Below are 27,632 nucleotides of genomic sequence, written 5' to 3' on the forward strand. Positions count from 1 at the left end.
GTCCTGCAGTTTTTCCTTCCATATTTAGAATCAACAAACGTTGAGAGTATTTGACTGCGAAACATTTCCACGTGATAAGCCACTTCGTTGAGCTATCACCTGTGGCCAGGTCGCTTTTGGAAAAGATCTGTGTAGCTCAGTGTGCTTTGCCTGGTAAAAATATAAATATATAGTTTATAGTTTTGCTTTGATGGCCACAGTGTTATTTGTTGCGCCACTGCATCCAGCAACAGCATCATCATCATCATCAAATAATTAGTTTAACAATTAATGAAGGTCGTCCGGGTGAGTGGAGGGAGACAAGGTAACGTGAATCGCAGATGGAATGCGTGGCATTGAGAAGTTGGACATTCAGTAGTGTTGCATTACAATTGAACATTGCACATCGGTCAAATGCCTGAGGTTGGTCTGTGCTTTGCACACCCTGCAATATACATTACTGTGGTTGACGCAATGAGCAAATCTTACTCGGCCATTGTTCCTAGCCATACTCGGGTATGTTCCACCCTTGGAAAAAACGCATTGTGTGCATAGGACTGGCAAACACGGGCACATTTTAAACGTGAGATGTGTGCCTGCCTTACCCAGGATTTATCGCCATTCGCCTTGAGAGACCCGGCTTTAAATCCGGTCAAGAGAAAGGGCTTTTCACATTCCATACATTCTTATGTTTTAATGTTTATTAAATAAATGTTTTGTTGTTGTTATAGTACTGTCATTCCTCAGTCTCTTTCTGTTGGCGTGGGACATCTTTGTTTATCTTTATTTTCTTCAGATAATTTGCTCCATTGCTGTCGAAGGGTAATATTAATTTGCAGCCCTTTGCTAAACCGCTGCTGCATGGAGGCCTCCCCCACACTATGTCAGTGAAGGGGCTCGTTTGACCATACTTCACCGAGCTGGTCACAACGTCTGGTGAAGGTGGGGGTGACAGGGTGGGTTTGGGTCACCAGGACTGGTTCAGATATCTCTCGCCATTAATATCGGCACCACGTAATATAAACACATTACAGCATTAGTTCATGAAAACGCTCTCATAACGTGGATGCGTTTGCGTTGCTAGTTGGTGAAATGAGCTGAATACTCATCCATTTCCCAGTGGAAACCAGAATGCTTTCTCTGGAGATAGTTTTTGTTTATCACTGTTTGATGTTTGACTATGTGCTTAAAAGTAAATAGATGTTTTGCACATCGAAGCGTCACTTTATAGGTGGCCATTCAGGCCACACACAAACCTTTAAAGCTCGTCATTCGGCAAGTCTTTAATGTGGCACTTTGCAGTCTCTTATTTAAACTGCCATGTTGAATTATACATTGCAAACAGATTTACTGGCAGTTCGCAATGATTTGCTTTTACCTGAACCCTTTAAATGATCGGTGATGAATTCATGTGGGTGTTTTTTCCCTCTTTCTGCCACTATCTTTGCTTCCCATCGTTGATCAGCACCTACATATGTCTCACTCTGTCTGCGTGTGTCTCAAAATGTCTGTTTCTCTATCTCTCTGTCCCACTTAGTGTATCGGAGATGATTTGGTTGCTATAAATTTCCACGCGATAAGCCACTTCGTTGAGCTGTCATTTGTGGACTTCTGAAAAAGGGCTGTATAGATAGCTCAGTGGGCCTCACCTGGTAAAATAAACAATGGTTAGTAAATATTTAGCTATCTGCACCTCTCAATATCGGTCTAATTTTCGTCTCTTCTCCATCTTCCTCTATCGCACTTCTTTCGCGCCGTACATAGCCAACCGTGCTAATTGAAGGTGTCTGACCGTTTGTCTGTCACCCCCCCCCTTCTCTCTACTGTGCAGATCACACCTGGTAGCAAGGCGGCTCTGGCTGGAATGGTTGCGGGCGATGTCATCTTGAGCATCGAGGGCTCCGACGCAGATGACTTGACCCACCTGGAGGCGCAGAACAAGATCAAGGCATGCGGGGACGACCTCACTCTCAACATCCGCAGGTCAGCACACGTACCCGATTGGGCGACCTCGAACCCCAGTAGGTAAACGTGTGGCCCTGCAATGGCTTCCTCATGCTACTGCTGGCAGAAAGGACCATCTACTGTAATTTTCTGACCTGCTCCTATGTATGTTTGTTGAACTTCTTTTGCACCGTAGGTAGCCAACCGTGCTAATCGGAGGTGCGGGGGAAAGGCAACAAACTAAACAACAAAAATCAGGTCTAAATAAATGAGTTTTAAATCTAGATATGAAGTGCATAGCTCTAGTGGCTTAATAATTATGGAAGGAAGAGCGTTCCAGACGGCCACAGAAGCGCATCTGAAAGCGCGCGAGGCGGTGACGGTCTTTGTTTCATAGTTCGCCAAAAGCCGCTGCAAGAATGACCGGAGTTCGCATGATGGTTTATGCTCCTTGACGAAATCAGCAATGTATTGTGGTTCATTTGTAGCAAGCACTACTGGACATCTATGAAAAAGAGCTTCATAGCTCATCAGCTTTCTCCAGGATGAATACAGATTCTGACACTCGAGAGAACTCCATAGGGTATTTGGTCTATTCTTCCACCTTGACTTGATGTCAACATTGGAAGAGGTAGGCATGCCCACATTTTACGCTACCACTCGGGACCTCTACCGACCCGGCTCTTATTATTTTACACGCTTTTATTTAACTCACTCTGTCTGTTGTTGTCGTATCCTCAAATCTCGTAACTCAATTTTAACCCACTTCCCAATGTGGTATCGACTACAAACTTGGTATACTTATGTCATACAGATGACAATACTATATTCTATCATTAAAAATAAAAATATATATTTTTAAACCATCTTTTTTATGTTATGTTTTGGCTTGGGTCTAATTGTCCATGCTCAACTGACGTTGGCTGTAAATCATGGCAAGCTTCGGGGCCACTTCCTGAAGGCGTGGAGTTTTGCTATTGCTCGTACGGTACATTTCATTAAAGCGTGTTTAAAAAAAAGTCTAAATATTATTTTCTCAACCAATCAAAAGCGGCAGTAGATGCTGTATGGAACACCGATTGTGCTCCTCTTCCGTTTTTGTTCACGTCATTCCCAACGTTGTCAGTCACGCGGCCGTTCGTGAAAAACGAGTGGCTTTAGCAAGTCTCCCCTGTGCATTGTGGGAATCCGCTCTTGAGAATACAGGTGAGCTTAGCAACAGATAATCACGTGTAAATATTTTCCAGTGTTGTAAAAGGTAAGATTCGGGTTGCGATGAGTAAATACTATAGAATATCTGCAATGCGTTACCTTAGAAAATGTAACTTCATTATGTGTACACGTATGCTATAAAAGATTACAATAATAATATTTATAAAAAAAATAAAAATAAAAACATTCCACGAGAGAACGAGCGATAAAATACGACCTGCTCAGGTTTTCGCAGTTGTACCATACATCTCTCCGACGTGTTTTTTGTGCGTTGTTCAGCATGATGTCCGACGTTTCAAACTACCGTGTTCAGCCGTTGATTAAGCTGCTAACACGTGGAGCGAAACTTTGCACACCGTGCCGAGAAACGCACGGTCCAACCCGGAACACACGTCGGACGAATCCACTGTGAATTCCTCTGCGTCAATAAATAAAAACAGGGCAGGCTGAGTAAGCGATGCATCGTTTAACAAGAGCGAGACCCGGGTGAGAAGCATTAAAGGAACGTTGCAGGATTTGTACAAGGCGTACGCATGACTGCTGAAGAGCTTGCCTACCGCTCTTATGCTTGCGTGTGTGATCTTCAGAAAGCTACAAACCTTTTAGGTGGGGATTGAAGTGGAGCGGTGGGGGGGTAGAGGAATGCACCGCAGCTTGGCCAGCTTAGCTGCAGCATGCAGCGATGAGGATTTGTGACAATAGCCACGAGGCGCGGACTTAGCGATGCCCCTCGTCACAGCCCACCTGAAGCGCGTTCGAGAAGACTACGTGAAAAAGTACACAAATAGTTGTGTCTGTGTAACTCGGGCACGTCGCCAGTGACATTTGTGCGATGTAAGGCATCTGATGTATTTGCTACTGTAAGAAAAACATATTTTAAGAAGGGGGAAAAGAGAGAAGTAGTTCTCGTGATGATACAGAACGTTCGCTTGCCGTTTCAGGAAATTAATGTGATAATAATTTTAAAAATTTCACAGCGATGTGTTTATTGAATGAAAGGCCTTAACAAATAAAAGTCAGACTTTCGCAGCTTCCATATTTCGACCTCTTATTAAAATGTCTCGGCAAGGCAGCCAATGAACATTTCAACATCGTTAAATTACGGGGGAGGGATGGCACAGTGGATAGTGCACTTCACTCTAAACCTTGTGAACTGAGTTTAATCCCCAGCCATGGCTAACATGTAATGGCGAGGGATCTTTGAACCAGTCCTGGGCACCTACTCTCCTCACCAAACCCGCACTGACCAGTGTGGTGAAGTATGGTCAAAAAACGTGACTAACATGGTGTGAGGCAGCACTCACTCAGCAGTGGATAAAATAAAGAAAACTATATCAATAATCCACCAACCTTTTACAGTGATTTTTTATTTAGAAACTGAAATATACATTTAAGGTTCCTCATTGTATTCTGTTGAGCCTATGACCAAATCACCCGGAATGCGCCTGACCTCCTGAGATCTCAGAAGCTAAGAGCGACTGAGCCTGTCTGTTGCCCGAACGATTAACCACCATTCGTGACATGGCATGCCGTTTATTTTTCCCACCAGAAGATTTACGTGAGATTCGTAGACATGACACGAGGCTCTTTGAGGGAAGAAAAAAAACTGAGAGTCCGGTGGAAGGGCGGCTTTTGAAAGAGGAGTCCCTACCACTCGTCTTGTCTGTTGTCGACGTGCTAACAGATGTGACTCGCTGACACGGGCCGCTCGATCATGCTGGGGCTCGGGGACATATAAGGTCACGTGCCCTCCATGGTGAGGTCAAATGGGGGTCGTGGGTCAGTTTGCATTTGATCATTTTCTTCCCTCAAATGCTGTTGACATTAGGAATCGTTTAAGCTCTTGATTTATTTCTCCAGTGTTATTTAACTTGAGATTTACATTCCAAGTCGCACACCTTATTTGGGTATTCTTTTTGCTTGTTTGAAAAGGGCTTCCATGGACTTTGCATTTTCATGGCAATGTTGCCCGAAGAGAGATTTGTCCGCAGGCCTAATGTCCACCGATTGCTCAACACTAATGTCCAAACAGCAACAAAAGTAACTCGACGAACAAAACTGCTACTGGGTTGAATGTTTTTGTGTCTACATTGAAACATGTAGCTGCGAAACACTCATCTCTTGCAGCCGTGTTTCCAGGTGTCTAAATTCAATTTTGGCACGTATTTCCCACGGTGTAATGGTTAGCGCACTGGCGCGGCAGATGAAACAATGACGCACGTTTCTTCAATCCCCCTGCCTCTGTCCACCCAGCGGTATAAATGGGTGCGCACAGTCGAGCAGGAGGTCACCTGTGGTGGGGTGCAGTGTGGGTACTACCACCTCCTCCAAAACGTCAGGTCATCTCGAAGAACTCCCTGGAATGTAGGCCGTTCCACCAGCAGTGGCAAATATAAATTAATGCAAGAGAGATATATAACAAACAAAAAAAAATACTCGCGAAAGAATAATATGATGCATGCATCGTGAGCATTTAAATACATTTTAACCGATTGATCTCTGCACAGCTACTTGCCCACTGCACACTCAGCGTATCTACCTTGTGTGCTGTTTATGCGGTTGTGGTTTTTGTTGATTAAAAATGTAATGAAAGTACGATGTGCATTACCGTCTGCAGGAACTCAACGTTGAGTATAAACTACAATAAATAATGATCCACTATTATTACTGTGTGCAATGTTAATCAGTTTGCCACATTCACCTATGTGCACTGCCTCGATACAAATGTGAGCGTTCTTGTATAAGTGGCAGCACGCCCTGCATTCGTCCGCTTGGCAAACCCAACAATTATAATTAATAATAATAAAAATTAGGTTGTTAATCCCCAAGTGGCCAATTGGAATAATTTTCTGCTGCTCTGCAGAAAGATTAACCTTTGGTGTAATTATTGTCAATCGGCCATATCATTGCAGAACACACACAGCCAAAACCACAAAACCATGAAATAATATGCGTTCACTGAGCCGTACGCAATGCCTGAAATCAGAAATTGTTTTATAAATCATCCTTCTTAGGCTACACATCTGCTCGTGGTACGGTCTCCTTGTTTCATTACAGAATTTACTTAAAGTTACAAATTTTTCAATACTTTCCATATGTGAATTGTAAAGTATACCTCTGCAACGATTGTTGCGAGTAATAGTGGGTTCCCCAGAAATTTACTGTACACCACTTAACTCTTCACTTGTATTGACACTTTTGGGAAGTGAAATTTCAAATCATAATCCACTTCCGATGTATACTGCAGATTAAGCAATCAATCATGCAATCTAATATGCTGCTGCAAGATCTGTAAACTGATTACAATCCTTAGTTTACATTTCAGATTACTTTTCCATTGGGGTCAAGTGTAAACCTGTAATCCTCCTCTGTATTGCCCCTTGTCCCATACTCAAAGGTTAAGCTTCACTTTGACCTTGCGTGTTCTAAAGGGAACAGATTATTCATCTTTTACCTGTGAAAGCATGGAATTCCCCACGTGCCCAGCACATGCCAAGTTGGGGACAACCAGCCCTTCCTTTAACAAGTGTGACATTCTATTATATTTTACCAGGTAAGGCCCACTGAGCTATATAGCTCTTTTTTAGAAGCGACCTGACCACAAATGATAGCCCAATGAAGTGGCTTATCCATGTGGAAATTTATAGCAGCCAAATAAGCTTAACGCATGTTTTTTTAATAAATGAGTGGAAGGAAAAAAACGGAAAACCGTGAGAAAAATCCATGCGACAACAGGGAGAGCATACAAACTCCAAATATACAGGCATCAGGATCGGGATCGAATAGTTAACATCTCCCCACCTCTGCTACAGAGGTGGGGAGATGTTAACTATTCTGCTACAGAGGTGGGGAACCCATGGTCTGTGGGCGAGACCACAGCAGCCGCGACTTCATTTCATACAGCCCACCGCTACAAGAGGCCAGAATAAGGTGACATTGGACGATGGTAGATACTATGAGAATGAGGTTGAAATTTACCAAAGAATGTACATTTGTCCTGATTATTCGGCTTATTGGCCCTGGCACTGCTTTTCCCCTGCACCACTTTAATGATCTGGTGCATGAGGTTAGCTCTCTTTCAAAATCATGCCACAAATAGGGATATGCTGTTGAATCTCAACAGGCTTCTCACTATTCATATTCTTAGCTCTTTCGGGAAAGTAACGTTGAAGGGAAACAATAAAATAATAAAATATATATAAAACAATAAAAATTCTGACGATGTTACGACCGTTTGTGTTATGGTCGAAACGTCGTGAGAATTTTTATTGTTTTATATATTTTTTATTATTTTATTGTTTCCCTTCAACGTGACTTTACCGAAAGAGCTAAGAATATGAATAACTGCAGTCACGAAAGCTTTAAATCAAAATTTAAGGCTTCTCACTATTAATACAACAGCATTCACATCTATACAGTTTGAAGAGTTTGGAATTTGTTTAATTTCACACACACACGCACACATATATATATGGTACAAGCCAGATATGGTTAGCCATGGTTAATCTTGGCTGTATTTGGAAATTTAACTCAAATTTCCCAGTCAGCGGTGCAGTACACCAACCACTGTGGCATCACTCCCCCCAATGAAGATAGAAAAATTAACGAACACAAAACCGACACAAGTAATTAAAGTCAATGCATGTACATATGGACACAAAACATTGGCTGCCGTGTAAAGTGTGTTGGTGATGGCCCCAAAGGGCCGGGGATTGAACATGTGCAGTAGTCCCTACTGGGTTTTCTGTTTAATGGAAGCAATCATGTAATTATAGCACGGCCTCCGCAAGGAATCTGTAAACTACAGCTGTGTTCCAAAAATGTTTAAATGCTTTTCAGTTGGCCCATTGTACAATGGCAGTCTGTTAGGATATAAACAAAAATGCATGCAGCATTGCGATACATTTTTAACCGCTCATTAAATAATAACATGAATAACCGTGATTTTCATAATGAGTTTTAAAATGGAGGAAAGGCAAAGATGCAGCCCTGAAATGGCTTGCTCTCACCACACACACACACACCTAAGAGAATAATACCAAATATTGCTTTCACTCACTGATAAACAAGTAAGCCCAAGTGTCCCAAGCTGAAACACCGGACAGGTCTGGGAGTTATGAAACAGTGGTGGAAGATCCAAAATCCCTTGTTGAAAATTATTCTGCCCACCAGACCTCAACTGTTGTGGTGCAACATCACCAGATCCATGATGATGCTGACGATGATCATGAATAAGTCAAAATCTGCCTTGTATTTCACTTACGTTTACATTTTTTGGGAGCCGTGTTTTTCTGCCAGCTCAGATGTTTTGTTGACCTCGCCCCCTGACAATAACTCTGACGTTCGCACTACCTGTATTTAAGACATGTACAATTCGTATTCTTTAAATCGCTAAAGCAGAAGTAATAAAAAGGTTGCACGCAGTGATGAGAAAGAAACTGGCACTGTTTGGGCTGACAGAGAATGGCTTGACGATGGCATAAGAGATTGGTGCCAGAAAGATGCTGCACTACTTGGGCATTTTCGCACAAGACAGGAAAGTGGAAACAAATGACAAACTGTGCAGTGGACCACCTACGGGCGATCTACCCATGGATCGTGATGACGATGCAAATCACGAGAGATGGCAGAGGCTTGGGGAAGGCCTTCTTCCAGCAGTGGAATGACTACGGCCGACGATTAAATGTACAGCCGTTCATAAATCAGTACAGGTTGGTGAAGGAGAGCCCAGGACGAGTTCAGTTATGACTCGCCTCTGATGTTAGCTGCTGTGATTCGGAATCAAATGCAGGTTACCGGGTCCATAACATGGTGACCAAATCGCACATACATCATTAATAAACATAATAGTAATACAATTGTGTATTGGTTAGCTGTTTAAGTTAGGTGAGTATTTCGCCCATTTAAGCACATATTTGCGTGAAGATTTTTTTCCATTGTTTTTCCTTGGGGCGGGGACGGGAATCGTAACGCGCGGCACGGACTCTTCGCGTTGTATACACTGCGGCTCACGAGGCCGATGCTGCGGAATGCGGAGGTCAGGCTCAGAGGAGCCATAGAGCCAGTGACAGCAAGACTAAATTCAAGGTTGTTGTTTGGCTGCAGAACGAGCCCTCTCGTACCGCTGTGTTAACACGAGCCACTTGAACCCGCGTCGCAGCCCTGTGTCTGGCACCATTGCCCTTAAACACTGGCAAGCCTTTTGAGTCCCCCCCCCAAAAAAAAACCTCCCGCTGAACATTCTTCTGAGATCCCATAGGTACGTTACTCCAAGGGTTTGAGGCGACATTGAAGTGTGCAAGGCGAAACTGCCCAATCGTCATTGACTTGACGACGTGACTTGTAATTGGCAATTAAGGACTTGGGAATATATTCACTCCACAAAAACAAATGTACAACTAAAGGAGGTCAAACACCAATATGTCAATTGGGCCCCAAGCACAAGCACCCATTCAATCGTTCGCTCAGGTGAGTGGCCATTGAGATGTGTCCTGTTGCATGGAGACAGAGGAGAACGTGGAACATTATTCAGGGTAAGATTAATTATAATAATCCGTAAGCTGCTTAACATATATATAAAAAAACACATTTTTGCAAAAGCAAAATGTATTGTTAGGATGAACAGAATTACGAACACACCGTGCAAAGGACATGGTCTGTATCATACTTTTTATTTTTATATACATGAAATCTGTGTAGAACACATCCTTTGGTTAAAATTAAAAAAGACATCGATATTTATTCATAATACAGTAAAACCTTGGACTGCGAGCAGAATTCGTTCCAGAAACGTGTTTGTAATCCAAAGCACTCGTATATCAAAGCACTCGTATATCAGTTGTGATCACGTGATGCTCGGCAGACAAAGCGTAGACGTACTGCTCGTATTGCAAGACCTCGCTCGTTTATCAAATTCATATTTATTTAAATTTTTTGCTCGTCTTGCAAAACACTCGCAGACCAAGTTACTCGCAATCCAAGGTTTTACTGTACATGTTTTCTGGGTTAGATCGCGTAAATATATAAATGTGTTGTCAAAACCGTCACCACCCGACACAGCCAATTAGTAAGGTTTGTCAAATACACAGAACATGCCAATTCATCACTGGTACAGCACACCGGTGTGTTGGAGAGCCAAGCTACAACATTTACAGTCCGAGTACGACGTTTCGCCAGTAATTACAACTAGCTTCATCAGGCGACAGCCAGATTTGTGGAGAAATCCTCCTGTTTCGTTCCTTAAATAGAGGGATGGATGTGATGATAAAACTAATAAAAATAATGTATTAAGCGGTGTTATCATATACCTGATGTACACATCACACCATATACGTGAAATATGTATCATATCATATACATGATATACACATGTCATGCATGTGAGAATCATTCAATTTTGAGTCATACATGTTGCATGTAATTAGTTCACGTGACCCCTGCAGCCACTAGAGGCACCGCTTTGTACCGCAAGGTACAAAAATAAAGATTTGAGAATTGAATCGCTATCCCGAAATGTGACAAATCGAGAGAGATGTCTGTTTATCTCCATATGTATAAAAGGCAAAGTTGTGAATATGTGTGTCTGTTCAAAATGTTTAGCGTACTTCCCGACATGCAGCAAACTTGAAATTTGCCATGTGGGTACTTTCCAGACTGTACACCATGAAAAAATTATAAAAATACACAATGCATATATTTTTTTACACTGCAAGTGAGCTGTGATGTCAAATCTGTCATGTGACCCGCGCATGTGGAAGCGTAACGCATTGTAGTGTAGCGGTTAGCGCTACGCTGCGCTACGAACCCGGCGACCCAAATTCGATTCCTGCTCACGGCCACCACCGGTGACGATTATTTTTACCGGTCCTGGGCCTCCCCTAGGTCGACTCAGCATCAAACGAGTAACTGCTGTGGTGTGTGAACATCGCCACTGGGGAGACAAAGGCGGCGGGCGTGTTGAATCCAAGTCCCGGGCGAAGCCGGGTAGTACAGCTAGTAGCTTATAAGAGCCTTCCATGAGATATGTTTGTCACAATTTACAGAAAGTTTTAGTAATTGTCGTATGGTACAACATGTGTAAAGTGACCGATGAGTATGCAAAAACGAGTAATCCCATTACTCTATGCTGTGCACAATTGCAAACTAAATTAAATGCAATTTCAGTAAACAGTAAATTTGACCTAATAAATAATCTAAAATACCACAGATATTGAATAATAATCCGATAATCTTCACAATGTCTGGAATTGCGATCGTAACAAACCTCTTTGTATGGACGTAAAGTGTTTTTTATTTAATTTAGCTGCTATATTGTCTTGTAATCTATAGTGTCGAGTGGCACAGGATGCGTTTTTATGAGGTGCTACTGGATTTTGTTGTTGTTGCTGAAGGACCTCAAAGGTCAAGAAGGGTCAAGAATGATCTGGTCATGAGCCACTTCCTTTTAAAGTATGTTTGCATTAGCTTATTTGGGACATGGCCTAACAAACCCCAATGATTTAAGATCAGATATACCACACATAGAGAGGTACATATGTGGCTGCTTCACTGAGTATTATACGTGTAAGAGGGTGCACCTTGAATGTGCTCAGGATAGCAACACTCTACCATCGATCATCACCAAGAACACTGCCTTTTAAATGAAACAAAAAATAAATATACTACACTGTGTATATTTGCTTAAGAAATGGAACGCACCCAATTGTACTTCCACCGTGGAGATGGACCAATGAAATAAGCCCGTTTGCAGGTGCCAGATGTTGTAAGGTATGGTGATAGCTTGGGGAGACCTTCATCAATCAGTGGATGATCATGGCTCATAATGGTAAGCGAATGCTTTGGGTAAATAGCTCTTTTTCAGAGCAAAGTAGGAACGTTTAAAACGTTGCAAAGTGGTATAAAAAAATATCGGAGGTGAAACAATGCAATGAGGTTTCATTTGTAGGAGGCAGGTAACCAAAGTAGGTTGCTGCTCAAACCTATGCATGTCATAAGCATGCATAGGTTGTCGTGTGGGGAGTGGTAGTGTCGGGGTTAGCGAGCTGCGCTTCAAACCCGGCGATCCGAGATCGATTCCCGCTCACGGCCAACACCAGTGACGATTATTTGAGAATCAAATGAGTTAAAATACCTATAATGTGCTCAGGTTAACAACACTTGACATTAATTTGTTATCATTAGCATGGCAGTATAATTGAATCAATGAATATATATGTATACCCTATATGTAATAAGCTAATGTATCTACCCAACTGGTAGCACCATACCATTACCGCACCATCATCGCTGGCGGTTGCTATTAACCAGGCCATTGCTGCAGTACAAAATGCCACAGCTATCTAGGAAAACATGGGTGGGTGTGGGAGAATGAGGAGGAGGTTATCTTGTCGCCAAGACTGGAGATGGCCACTGAACGGCTTCTGAGAAGGTATACACAGGCCGTACAGGCAGCTGCACACCCTTCACAATGAAAGGATCCATTGTGTGAACTCAATTCTTCGCATTCCAATGGCCAGTAAATTTAACTTGCTGTTTATTCAGAGCTGCCTAAATTTATTAACCTTTGGGGAGGTCTGTTTAGTGTTCCGTGCCATGCTGATTTGGACTGCCCGTCACCTGAATTGTGTTTTTAGCATCAAAAGTTTAATTTGGCTGTCGAGTGTGTTAGCTTTTTAAATTCCCACAGGGAGGTGGGGGGTGGGTTAAATTGCCCTCCCTTGGCCCGTTAATTCGTTTGAACAAACCAGCAATTGATGCTGCTAATTAATATGACTGATGTAGCATAGATAACAAATACCCTGTAAATTAAACGACCAAAATAATAATAAAAAATATTATTTTATTTCCCTTCTACGTGGTGACTTTACCGAAAGAACCAAGAATATGAATCCCTGCAGTCACGAAAGCTTTAAATCAAAATTTAAACGACCAAGTTAATGATAACCAATGATGTTTAAGTAATATGGGCTGATGCGCTATTAAGAAAGGCCATTTCCTGTTGTCGATTATATATATTTCATTTGTATTCATTGTGCCAACGCAACATCACCAAATAATTTGTCTAACATTCGGGTCGAACATTATACGTTTGGGAGCAGTCATATTTGCGTTCTGAGTGTAGTTCTATAGATGTTGCAGTGGTAGCTCTAATATGTTGCTTAATAGACCTGTAGTTCATTTTCCCCTTGTGATTCGATGATTTGTCACGTGTTAGGTTAGCGATTCAATTCTGAAATCTTTTTTTTTTAAGTTGCACTGCGTTGTAGTGCCTCTGGTAGTCACGTGGAATAATTACATATAACATGTATGACTTAAAAATGAACGATTCTCACACGCATGCTATGATGTGTACATGAAGTATATCTTAATTAAACGAAATCAATGAATTTGAGTGAGGATATTGTAAAGAGACGTGTATAAAAAGAGTACTATTTTAAAATGTGCCAATTTCATGGTGTGTTTGTAATTTTGTAACCACAGAATTGCCTATACCGATGCTGCTGTATTTGCTCGAAATGTAATTTACTTGACTCCGTGTTCATACTAATTTGGCCGTGCATTCTAACTATACGTTTTACTGTTCCACAAACTTTGTGTTTGTTAATAGGTAAGCTTGCAGATGCCAAATTCACCGAGGGGTTTTGTAAGCGTGAGAAAGTGGCGATACGCAGTGAAAAGCGTTGTAAATATATTAAAACCACCGCAAAGCGTTTCACTCTTCAAATTAACTGATACCTGTAAAAATCCCACATCCGTTTTAAAACAGTGATTTATACGAGGTTGACACTTACGTGATACTGGAGGCCACGTGACTGAAACAAAACAAAGAGAGGGGGCTGTACCGCATGAACAGACAACTAACAATTTAAGAATATGCCTTTCATTGGGCGGCTCGGAATTTCACGACGTGATGCCAAGTCCCACGTGCTTGCACAACAAACACAATGCCCTCTCATTTGTAAAGCTCCACTCCCTGGTTCCCTTGGCCAAAAAATACTCTTTATCTGATTTCATCCTTGAGCAGAAAGAAACATTCTGGATGGCACGGGATGTTACATTGTAAGCACACGAATCAAAGGACACGGCCTTTTCCCGCAAACATGACCCCCATTTTTACCACTTTGTCAACACATTAAATCAATGAAGAATAAGACTATTCAAACACAACATGTGTTTGAGTCGCCCAGGCACTTATGACTTTTGCTAGGGTGGAAAATTCATCATGAGCCATGGTCAATCCACTGCTAAATGAAGGCCTCCCCAAACCGCTGTCAACTGTAAAGTACAAGCTTTCATTGTGGGCATGGTTACGTTGTCTGTTAACGCACCTTCGTTAAAATTGTGCTTCAGTCCCTCAATAACTCACTGAAACAAATTACTCCGAACACTGAAGATAACACAGTGAGTCGATTGGCGGGTCGCGCGAGGTGGGATAGAGTGGAGGCACTTCCATATCCCTGAAGACACCTGCGCAGCGTGGGAGTACTCTCTGGAGCGGTGTTTCTCAAACTCTCTTGGCCCGCGGACCGCTCAGCCGATGCAAACATTTTCTGCGGACCACCCAGCTCCTCCAACCACCCACCCACCCCTGGTGACGTCGGATTCGCTTATCGCTCAATACCACCACATACATCTTTTTTGTATTACGAAGCTGTAAGGTTATTTTTAGGTGGGGGATGGTGGGGTATTTATATCTTTGGATTATGGTAGTTTAATCATGATAGTTTACCTAACTTCATTTTTTATATTAAATATCACGAGTAAAATGTTAATTGGTGTCTGAAACAAAAGGTAGAATTGACGTTGTTCTTACTGTCCGGATCAACCTGCATTCCCATCACAACCACCGCGGGCCACCTGGAGGAGCCATCGTGGACCACCGATGGTGGTACTGGAGACCGCACTCTGAGAAACCACTGGGATAGAGGAGCTCTCCGAGAGCTCCCTCCTAAGTGAGTCTAAACAATCTTGATTTGAAGCTTTCGCGACTGCAGTAATCCATACTCTTTGGTTCTTTCGGTAAAGTCACGTAGGTATAAAATAAAATAAAACTCGCGACGTTACGATCGCAACACAACCAATCTTCATCAGGTGGAACAACCACAGCAAGAAAAATGCTGAAGTAGGCGAGAGAGCTGCTGTGGCAAGAGGTTATATAGGTGAGAAAAGGGGGGGGAGAGGGGGGGGGGTGGAGCAGGGGAAGGGGGGGCTGCGTGAGCACTAGGGGGAGAAGAAGTGAGTCCAGTCCATCACGAATGCGCACTTGTGGTGCCCCTACCGCCAGTTGTGGCGTGAGAGAGCAATTGGCCGGGCTGCACCTTTACCTTTGACTGAGGGCAAAATAATAAAGGGGATAAACTCGGTTAAAGAGAAATACATACGGCGCGAGTTTGGCTTGGCAAGCCTTTCATACAGAATGAACTTGAATCTCTTAAAATAATTTCGGGGTTTTTCTTGGCCAGACTGCAGCAGAAATGCACTGAGACGCAGAACGCTAAGCCTGAGGTTCGTGGGGTTGGCTGAAAAAAAAAACTTCTTATTTTTGTCCTTTAAACGTCAGTTTGAAAAAAATTAAACTAATGTTTCTGGGAGGTCCGTCTGTGTGTAGTGACACGCATGACATTAATCAAAGCGGTATAGGCTGAGTTTAACAAGGCTTTCGTAACCAATATTCAAAATAAAGCTTTAGGTTTCATAAAATCTGTACATGCGACAGTACAGCATTTTCCCGTTGTGATGGGTTTCTTATTATGTACAGAAAGTGCTGGATGCGAACAGGTAGTTATTTACTAGTGGTTCTGGTTTCTCGTTTACAAAAATGTTCTCGGCCAAAAGCAGTTTGTCGTAGAGGTGCCTGAAAAGAAATGCATATCATAGGCAACGTTTCAGGCAACGGTCCTTCTTCAGATAACATAAATATTTATATAAAAAAGATTTGCGTGCTATATATAATGGACAACGTTGTTTGAAACATTGCCTATTATACATATACATTTCCCCCCTCATAAAACCAGTGTTATTGATGAATGTGTTGAGATGTTTTGTTACTTGAGCTTAGGCACCGGTGCTTAGGCAGCAGCATCACCACCAAATAAGTTGTCTTGAGGGTGTTTTGGCACGGTTTTTGAAATATTACTTATCAAGTTAATGGCCACTTTAGATAAATGCGGTAGTGGAAAAGAGAAATTCTCTAAACTAGATTTGAAGCTTTCGTGACTGCAGGAATTACTCTGGTTCTTTCGGTAAAGTCACGTAGAAAATAAAATGAAATAATAATAGAATACGACGTTTATTATTTGATTTTCTTTTCTACGTGACTTTACCGGAAGAACTAGAAAATAAAATGAAATAATAATAGAATACGACGTTTATTATTTGATTTTCTTATCTGCGTGACTTTACCGGAAGAACCAAAGATACATTCTCCATTTCGATTTTTACTGGAATAGAGAAAATCCTAACTCTGACCAAACAAATTTGGGATTCATTTTCTTTGGCCAAGAATCACGAATGTTACAAACAAGACACGCAATGTTATAGTTTGTATCAACACTGTATTAAAAGAGAGAGAGAGAAGAATAATCTGGAATAGTTTTAATTTTAACATAATAAATTATCGTATGCTTTACTGAACTGAACATTGTAACCATACTAAGGATATTCAAGGTGATTTCCAGATCTTTTGGCAAATGTAATAAACGAAAGCACTTACATTCTACGAATATACGTGTGAACGGTAAAGTCATCAAGATAAGCGTTGCATTCTTCATCCTGCCTTCAATACGTTTTACCATATTTGTGAGAAACGATTTCTACCAGGGTGCAGAGGAAACTGTGGATGTATGTTTCCATAAGCAACGTCTGGCATCGCTTAAACGTTTCTTTACTAGGTTATAAATAAAATCCCCGATTTATATGACACTGAAACTACCCTTGGCAATTTGGCAATTCTCAGACAGAGTGCTGAAACGTGTGTATACACGTAAGTTGTCGTCAGCCTCGTACTAAGGCGATAAAAATTGGGACCTAACATTACCCAGAATCTGTTGTTATGTGCAGTTTTAGTATCCTTTGGTCTTTTGGAAATCACTGAAAATCCCCTTGGGTGTCGAGTGATAAGAATAAGGTACTTTTCTCCTGCTGATTTCCAGGGAGTACTGGGTCTGGTGGTAAATTTGCAAGAGTCATCCGAAATATTTTCGCCAGAAGCCGATATATTCCATTGCAACAGCCTTTGACGTTTGTGCAATGTACATTAAACATACACGGTACATACGCATCTGCCGAAAGTTGTGTGTGTTTCCCTTCAGTGGCATAGTGCTTATTGCACTGCACTCTAAGTTCAACATAAAAAAATATTTATGTTGAACTTATTTTGTACCATATGTAGCCAACCATGCTAATCGGAGGTGTGGGGGAAGTACAACAAACTAAACAACAACAAATAAACACAAATAATAATAATAACTACTGTGGCGTATTATCCGATTGAATAAGACGTGCTTTCTCTCCTGTACAATATTTCAACGTGGGAGTTGAGGGTTGCGTCTTATAATCTGATGCGATTTGGAATAATGTTATTGACAGCATGCACTGCCTTGGGTTGCGTGTATACCTGACACGGCACTAATGTTGTTGTTGTGGTGGTTGTGGTTGGCGCAGTAGGGGGCACAGGATGGTGCATCGGCCAGTCATCTGAGTCCGTCAACCCATGGCACCTGCTGAGTTTGTCCCATGACCTCCTGCCAGTGGATGTTCGACACTTAACGTGGCCTTAAATGCACTTAGCCTGGCACAAGCGCCGTGGTGACGTCACTTAGTGGCGAATGGCGGTTGTTGTTGTTTGTGGTTGAATTCGGCGTCCCATCCATCCGAGCAATTTTTTTTATCTGTACAGCACTTTGAATGGCATCCTTTGCACGAAATAGTGCTATAGAAATAAAGACTTGATTGATTGATCAGTGTCGGGTGATGTCTCAACTGATCCTGGTTTTCCCCAAGGTCAGCTCAGGCTTGAATGTTAATCTGGTTCGGTGTAAAAACTTCAGCACTCGGGAGACAAAGGCAGTCGGACGAGGTGCTGGATGCACCCATCTCGCCTTGTATGCAGTGCTGGCCTAACATCAGTGTCTCTAACAGTCTGTAAATTATGTACAGTGGAGCTGTTAGGAACATAGGAGAATTCAGCTGACTTGTTATATTCCTGTAACAAAATTAGACAGGCTGCCTATCTGTTTTATTTTCAAATCCTGTGTCATATTAAAATGTCTCCGAAAAGTATATTCCAATGTAAAAATGTAAAATTGGAATAGACTTACCATTTATTTCGGCTCCGACAGAGGAATTGTAAAATGCATTGTTCTATCGGTTTTTATTATTGCATCAGTATTTCATAAAGTCCCCAAAAATGCAGGCATACCATGGTACAGTGCAATGTGCTTATCGGCACATCTGCTCAAAATCTTGCCAAATTCAGTTTCACTCGACTCTAAGCCGTTTTGGCTGATGTGTTGCACTAGGAAAAATTTGGAGCGTTGGGGCTCGTATCAAATGAGCCAAATTTGGTCACAACAAATGCTCAAACCATTGGGAGATATTAATATAATTTAAATAATTATTTATCTCTTAAAGATTGCAGTGTTGTGTTTCCCAAGCCGTGGTTACAGGGGGTGTCCCCTAGGCAATATAATTATCCTCAATACATACGTGGCTTTTTCTCTCTCATTTATTTACAAAAATGTCTATGTACACATTGTATTTCTGTTTAAGCTATATGTCTGCTTTGGGTTTTACTCAATATGGAATGGAACATTAAATGGGACAGAAATTAAAACATTTTCGACTTATGCATGGGTGTGTATGTAGTAATTTTAAATGTTCTACTTACTTCAGTTATTTACATAACAAAATAGCCTTTTAAAAAAAAAATCCCCTAGCTTCCACACCTAATGTCATGCCTTGCACTTAATTATGAGAACCTTTTAAACTGCTTACACATTTCATGGAAATACTGGCAGATATTAATCTGTGTTAAATAAAAAAAAGTCCATAACACGGATGGTCATAAAAATAACTTTGCAAGAGGGTTGAAATAAAACATTGTCCATGGAACACTGGCCTTGTTTGTGGTTTGACATGACCCCTATTTAAAACACGAGCCTTTGGAGTCCTAAACGAGTCCGTGGAGACCTCCTTGATGATGAGCCACACTCGGTATATAAAAATGTACACCGTTATTTGGACAAAGGAGCATTTGGCTCATTGGCTCTGGCCCTTTCCTTGTTTATGGTCATAAATAAGTAGTCTTAACTTATGAGCCGGTTTCAAATGTCCTTTCAAAGAATGGGGCACTGTGTGGTAGAGACATGGCCACACTCAGCACGAAACAATGTTATTCCCTGCAACAAAAGACAGGGCTCTTTGTAAGTACCGTGTACTGGCTGCAGACGAATGCGGACGCTTCAAACATGATGATAAAATACATTTAAATGATAAGCAAGCAGCAGCCTGCCACTTATTACCTTGCAACAGTTTGGTCCAGATGGATCCTGAAACAGTTCAGCATCGTGGTGTTAAGCCTGCTTTGTTTTTCTTCTGCAGAACCCAAGTTTAAATTCCATATCCATAGCATGTGTGCTTCATGGCTGTGTGGATAGACCGCCTGTATATAACCCTTATGTTCTGCATATATTGGGGTGCAGCGGTGGCCAAGTGTTAACTACCTCGCCTGGTATGCAGGAGGTCGTGCGCTCGAGCCCAACCCTGAGTTTGCATGTTCTCCCCGGTGAGGCGTGGATATTTCTCCAGGTCTTCCGGGTTTTCCCTCCACATTTAGCAACAAGCGTTTAGAGTATTTGACTGCTATAAATTTGCACACGATAAGCCACTTCGATTGGCTATCATTTGTGGCCAGGTCACTTGTGAAAAAGAGCTAATACAGTTCAGTGGGCCCGACATGGTAAAATAAAAAACATGTTTTTTTATATTTTTTTAAACCGTATGCACTATTTATTAAATGTGAAAAAGATATTTTGTTTGGTGGTGTGACGACCATAGACTTTGACAACTTGTGTATGCAGGGAAGCCCCCATTATTCATGACGGTAATATTTGTTTTCGATCATCATCATCATGACTGATCTGCATGATGTCATACAAAGCACGATTAAGCACAAAATACGTTCTCGTGCAGCCCAAAGCTAGCCTACAAGGATAAACCATTACAGACACATCAGCCTTCCTGGTTGCGAAAGCTCCGAGCAAGAAGGAAATACGTGTCATAAAATACTTCATCAAAGAAACCAGCAAAATACGGGGAGGTTTCTCCGTGTCAACTTTAGGACCATCGCAGATCTATGTAAGGAAATGTCTCGACGCTCATGCGGCCTTGGGATTTCACTCCAAATGCCACTCTGGGGGTTAACATTGGAAACGAAGCAGAGGGAGAGAAATTTACTCCTTTGGGTTGCGTTTTTTTAGAGCGCTTGGCAGGGCTGGTTTGGATAAACAGGTTATGAATTGGACAGATGCAGTGTCAGGGGACTGAGTGTCAGGAATTGTTGACAGTATTCATTGGCTGACTTAAACTGCTATATATATATACTTATACATGTATTTATTAAGGGTGTGCTACTAAGGTGGTGGAATGATGCATCAATCCGTCGATTAATATCGATGTTAAGCTCATGATACACGCATTGAGTTCGTCATGGAAGAATCAAATGCATTTTAAATGTGTGTATGTTGTATGCAATGGGTCCGTGTTACTCCACCACCCACTAGAGGCCGCTACATTCTCCGCTGTAAAAACAATAAGCCAGTGTGGATTGAATCGTGGAAATGCATTGAATCGCCAGCGGAGTGGTAGAGGTGAATGGTTATATCCCAAGTAAGACACCGATGGCAAATAGAACGGCAACATTGCAGGTAAAGGCGCAGCCCTGCAATTGCTTGCTCGTGCCACTGCTGGCAGATGATCCTCCACTAGAGGGAGCTCTACAGGGGCACCCCTATCGGGTATATCGGTTTCCTCTTCCCTATTCTTTGGGTCTGCCGGTAAAGTCACGTAGATCGGTTGAAAGAAAATAACAAAAAACGATGACGTTTCGATCACAGCACAATCGATCGTCATCCTGATGAATATGAATTCCTGCAGTCACGAAAGCTTAAAGTCAAGATGTCCTCTTCCCTGTTGGCCTGACATCTTGGCAGAGGAGGGAGTACCCACGATGTATCACACCACACGCCGACCTGCCGGTTGGCTGTGCTGCACACATTTATACTGCTGGATGGACAGAGGATTTTTGGGTTGGCGGAGTGCGATTTAGGATTCGAAAAAACCTGCCCACTTATTTCAACTGCCACGCCGGGATATGGAATGGAACCCGCAAAGTCCGGCATGCTAACGTTAAATAATTTCTTATGAAATATGTAATTTGTGGTTTGTGGAGATGATTGTGAGTGAGGGCAGCTTGTTCTACGGCCAAGGTCTCTGTTTGCCTAAGGCACACACGAAGGGGTGAAGTTAATTAATTTTACTGCGGGCGATGTGATCATTCATCATCGAATATCATCAAACATTATCATTAAAATTATCATTAATTTTTTCAAACGAATTTCTTCAGAGCTGCTTTTTGTGTTTAGTTTGTTGTCCTTCCCCTGCATCTCTGATTATTACGGTTGGCTACGTACGGTGCGAAATAAGTTCAACATAAATACATATATTCAACATATATACAACATACACACAGATATAACATTCAACATTGGCCGTGTCGGCGATTGTTTCTACTTTTAACAGTGGGGTTTCCATGCCACTGACATTACAATGTTTATGCTTGAGGACCCTGTTGTTACAGCTCTGTTTCGCGATCCAGATGTTGGTCATGAGTGATCGTGCACATAGTGAAACACAACCACAAAGAGTCCCCCGTGTAGCCTTAAGAGGCTGTTTGGCAAGTGCCGTTCACAAGCACCTATGAAGGCCGGCACGGCACGCGAGAGGATGATTGGCCAGCATCACGCTCGGCCGCCTTTGTCTCCCCCAGTGGCGATGTTTACACACCGCAACCGGGTACTAATTTTAGTGGCCCAGGACCGGTTTAGATAATCGTCGCCGGTGTTGGCCGTGAGCGGGAATCGAACTCGGCTCGCCAGGTTTGTAGCGCAGCAGCGTAGCGCTAACCGCTGCACCACCACCCGCCACACTGAACAACACACACGCGCGCGCGCGTTCTGTGCTCTACTCCAGCACGCATGGAAAAGCAAGGTTTGATTAGATTTGTCTTTTACATTTGCTTGACCCTATTTTCAGGCATGAATACTGCACGCGAACTCAAATGTTTCCCTTGGGAGCTGTATAAAGGCTGAGGGCAAGTCAGGAACCCACTCGCCCACCCACAAGCCAGCTGTTGAAATCCAAATAGGATTATTTTTAGGTTTATTATTTTATCCCCCACTGGGCCTGACTCGCTGCTGACCGTATTATATTTAGTGCTTTGTCTATCACTCTTCCATTCTTTTATGTTTTTTTTTTCTTCAACGCAGGGTATTTTTGTTTTGGCTACAAGCTGTCCCCATATCTTTCCTGTAAATGTGTTTAATGACAAAGGGGGCATTGCCCGAAGCTTAATAAAGGTCGCTGGCTGTATGCAATAGATTAGTAATATATTGCCGGTGTATTTGTACTGTAGACATCATGTTTTGATAGCCAAATACAAATTAAACGTTGTCATGTTCACTCAGCATGGTCCTTTATTTAACGGGGTCAAGGTTCATCGAGCTTACGTGTTTATTTTGCCAGTAGGTACCCGGGTTGATGCAATTAGGCAGCCGGTTGTGAATAATTTTTAAAGATTAAGTTGCGGGTTATATATATTTTTTTAACTTGTGACATTGGCGATGACACAGCACGCAGCGACACGACCGTGAGCATGTCTCCGCCTACATCGGTATTTCTGCAACAAATGGAAAGTTTAATTCTCTGTGCACCACATCCGTTCTCAAAGGCATCAGGCGATGGTGGCCTAGATATCCCCACCTGCGTACAATTGTTCGAATTGCTCATTGAACTCGATTTTGCGGTCTTCCTTGGCTTTTTGTACCTTTAATTTTCCCAGTCAAAACACATTTTTAGTCAGCTTCTTGTTTGCTAACTACATATTCAAGAAACGGTAGCATGCCTTTCCCTAATTTTTCTTGTTACATTTATTTTTGTACCTGCTATCCATAACATGTTTATTTTACTCATCTTGTCTGTTGAGAATCATTTATCCTGTTCTCGAGTATGTTTTAAATCCTAAATTAAGCAAATATTTTTCCACATCCACATTGCAATGCCATAATGTCACCTTCTTCGTATGGTTAATCTACTTAGGTCTACCCTTCATTATAATCATCTTCATCATAAACCATGACCTATCCACTGCTGGATGAAGACCTCCCTAAGTGATCACCATCCCTCAGTCCCATAATGCAACAATCCATCTCTCTCCTGCACCTGAACTAATTGAATCGCTCCATCTCCTTTCTCTTCATGCTCTGGGATGTGTTTTCTCCTTTGGCTGCCATTCCATCACCTGTCTCAGTCATTTGCCATCATCCCTTCCAGTGATGCGCTCTGTGCAACCCCCACTTTACTTTCCTTAACAGTCAATATTATGTTTAACACAACGTGCCAATTATAGTTACTAGTACAGCACACCGGTGTGTTGGAGATTGTGGGTTTATTCTGTGTGCTTAACTAGCAACGAATTGGCATGTTTCGTTTTCGCGACAATGCTTACTAATTTGCTGTGTCCGGTGGTGGACGGGTTTAACGACACATTTATGCCATCTAACCCAAAAACCTCTGTTATAGTCAATATGACGTCTCTGATTTGCATATTTTCCTGATTCATGTCGTCCCTCTTTCGGTCTCTCAGTATAAAATTCAAAGCGTGAAACTTGATGATGAACTACAGATGCTCGTAAGAGCTTGGTCGGAGTGCTTTTGGACACTGAACTTGATCATGAATAGGCCTCCTTCACAAGAGTAAAATTGCACCTCAAAGAGTTCACACCTAGTTCTGAATACCTTAAAGAGAAATTGAATTGAGTTAATATTTGTAGAAGCAGAAAGCCTGACTAATACAAGGCAATACACGGGATGGATGCACATACAGACAATCTCCTGTTTTATTGAGGTTTGGATAAAAATGTCCATGCAAATAGTAACATTTCACCAACGTTTTTTCCCACCTTCACGTGTACGTGACAAGTTTGTTAATGTTGGCCCAGATCTTTCAGTGTTCAGAGTGGCAGCATTTATGAGGTATACTTTATATTACAGTTTTATAGTGTAAGACTCTCCCCTCAAATATATATATATATATTTTTAAATCCCAGAACCTCGGCGTATAGTATTGTTTGTAGTTGGCCACGTGGCATTTTGGGCCTTTGGGCCTATGCTCAGAAACTGTGATTAAAGAACATTAATCAACAAAAACATTGGTTTCAATAAACTCCCCCCTAAGCAGCATATCTCTCTAATATGTGTTGCAAATTGTATGGATTTTAAAGAGACACCGAACTAAATAAAATTACAGAAATTGTACTGATAGGGAAAAGGAAAAAAATAATTGCGGTGCCATCCATTAGATAATTTGGCTTTGAGAATGGAAAATCGTGGCTTCTCGATAATAATGATTTTTCATTTTGTGGGATAACAGAATTGCCAGCCAGATGTGTCGCAACACTTCTATTGGCCAGCAGCATGACACAACACTGGCAATGTTCTGAAATGATCTTTCCAACGAGTTGTCTGCCTGACAGGAAATTAATGGGGGCCATGTGGTGGTGGCATTGTCGATGATGTCATGTTTGTCTTGCACACTTGGCAAACCTTGCCCGTGCCGGAAGAAATGGGACCGTGTATTTTTGCGGGAACCCTGAATATCTGAGGTTGGCCAAAAGCCACCGTCTGAGCCATTAATCAGCAGTGAATAATTGCCGGGGAATTTATTGCGCGTGCGCCTGCGTGTGCATGTGTTTGTGAATGGTCGTCTGTTTGCTTGGTGGATAGATACTATATGTAAGATTGTGTGTGTGCGTCATAGACCTGTGCAAGTTATTGGTGTGTGTGTGTGAAGCAGAGTGGGGTTGCGTTGGCAGGGTCATGTAGCTCGCATCCGCAGCCTTTGTTTGGCCGGATAGAGGGGAGTAAACAGGTGTGGCACGGACGAGAGAAGCTATTAGCTGATGTCGTACGAGACGATTTGGAGCTGAGTGAACTGGCCTCTGTGGAGGAGGATCGTGAAGGATGCTACTGGGCACTTGGAGACATTCGCCCTCCAGCAACGATGGAGGGCGGAGGAGCGACGCTCAGAGTGACTGAAGAAGTATGTTCATCTGATGTGGTGGGCCTCCCCGAGGCTGTTTCAGTCTAAACTGTGTGCTTGACAAAACCGGAACTTGGAAAGAGAAAGGTGGTTGGCATTGTGTTGATGCCACCATCATCTCATGTGCAATGTTGACATCAATAGGCGCTCACTGATCTTCGTGAGTTGTTTTCTTCTCATATAGTGTCAGTGTTGTGCTGTGCGTGTCAGTCTTTGTGTATTTAAACGCAGGTTTATACAAGGGGTAGAGAGATCCTGGAAGGAAGTCTGGGGAGGAAGCATTACGTTTTACTGCTTAGTTTATTAATCAGTTAATGTTTGTGTAGGGGGCTTAAAGTGTTTTTTTTTTACACAAGAAGTGCATTGTTTCATATGCATAGCAACTTTACAATACAAGCATCATTATTTTTTTTCTGGTATGTTGACCTAAGTTTTGTTGTGCAGTCAAAACTGTCTAGGGAAAGCAAAACTCTACCTTGTAAATGATTCAATTACAGGAAATATTTGTTTCATATATTTCATGTGGGCAGCACGCGCTGCCCAGCGTGGTGAAGTATGGCTAAATATCTCCCACGACCTGCATCCGCGTCGAGAGGCCTTCATTCAGCGGTGCAATCCCTCTGTAGACTTTTACAATTTTCGGTTTATTCTGAAATGCTGCGGAGAAGTCAGTACCATGTTTATAGTCTGCAATGGTACGGTAGACATTTCCACATTAAATATATTAAATGAAGAAAATAATATAGTTAAACGTGCTTGGCTATCAAGAGTCTAGTTTTGAAATGAAATACGACTGGTTTGTATTCAGTAGCGTAGTAGTTAAATAATGTGTTCGCTTTCATCTCTGTGGTGCAGTGTTCAAGGGCCCTAAATAAACATGGCGTGTTACTCAAGTTTCAAATAATGTTTAGGTGCAAAATGAATAATTCCACGCTGGTATTTTCCAGAATGTCCTTCACGAAAATTTATCATTGTGCATGTGTGTGCTTTTAAAGGAGTAAAAAAACTATATATTTTGTATCTTATTAAAAATTGGGGGGAAAAGCGTTTCTCGGAGCACATTGGTGCTAGGTAATTGGCACGGGCAATTTGAGTTGTGTGGTAAATCGTGTGATGCGTTTAAAAAATGGTAAATTCGTAGGATGTATCCATAAGGAGTTACTTAAATTCAGATGTAATTGTGTTTATGAGCGATGTTGCAAGTGTTATGGCTTCGGAAGCATTTTTAGACACGCGACACATTGATGACGGCATCCCCTCTCTGAAACGTTTTGTCTGTGAAAAGCCCTCGCTTCATGCACCCATCGGCAGCGAGACGCATGAGACGGGTGGATCTCGGGGTGGCGCTCGGCGTCATGCACGGTGGCCGAGATCGTAGTCAATGCCACCTCAGAGCACCGCTCCCATTTACGGCTGCCCCGTTGCGTAAATACACTGGATGTGTATCACAATAACACGTTAAATACACAACACGGATGCGAATGACGAGTGAGAGCGCCACCTTCTTTACCGCACCGCACGCACGCACCCCGACACGTGGCGAGATGTGATCTTCCTCGCATGGTTTTCAGGAGGTCGTGGGTTCGTTCCCGACCCTGACGCCTGCTCTATATTTAGAGTTTGAGTGTTCTCTCTGTGGTCGCGTGGATTTGTCTCCAGGTCCTCCAGTTTTCCCCTCCACATTTAGCAATGTACGTTTAGAGTGTTTGGCTACTATAGATTTACACATGATTAAGCCACTTCGTTTCTGTGGCCAGGTAGCTTCTGAAAAAGAGCTATATTGCTCAGTTGGCCTTACCTGCTAAAATGAAAAGTTTGGTTTAGTTTATAAGCCTATCCATTCTGTGATTTTACAGCTGGGCTCATTTAACGGGCCATGCTTATTGTAAATGGTAGAGCAGGTACGTGGTTTAGGGACCGATAAACTGAATTAATGGGTCAACGGGCATGTTTTTTTTCTCACACAATGTTAACTTTGTTCACGTAAACTACATACTGTTAACGCTTTCACACGAACTGTTCGCTCTGCGAAATCGATCGTTGCAGCCTGGCACGAGTTCTCCCGACAAAGATACCTGCAAACAGAATAGCCGCCTATTTATTCATTCTGGATCACACTGGG

At 42.2% G+C, this 27,632-nt stretch overlaps 1 protein-coding gene across 6 annotated transcripts in view; it reads left to right on the plus strand.

The window, feature by feature from the left end:
- Positions 1 to 27,632, plus strand: part of LOC116950939 (PDZ and LIM domain protein 3-like) — a 129,808-nt gene that overhangs the window by 32,895 nt on the left and 69,281 nt on the right. For all 6 annotated transcript variants that reach the window (XM_032969132.2, XM_032969130.2, XM_032969134.2 and 3 more), the window contains one exon: positions 1,811 to 1,962. In XM_032969132.2, the coding sequence (XP_032825023.1) occupies positions 1,811 to 1,962 (152 nt within the window). The remainder of the gene's footprint in view (positions 1 to 1,810; positions 1,963 to 27,632) is intronic.

Source organism: Petromyzon marinus, chromosome 41 (genome assembly GCF_048934315.1).
Source record: "Petromyzon marinus isolate PM22_M1 ecotype Great Lakes invasive population chromosome 41, UKy_Petmar_22M1.pri1.0, whole genome shotgun sequence".
Classification (NCBI taxonomy): Eukaryota; Metazoa; Chordata; class Hyperoartia; order Petromyzontiformes; family Petromyzontidae; genus Petromyzon; species Petromyzon marinus.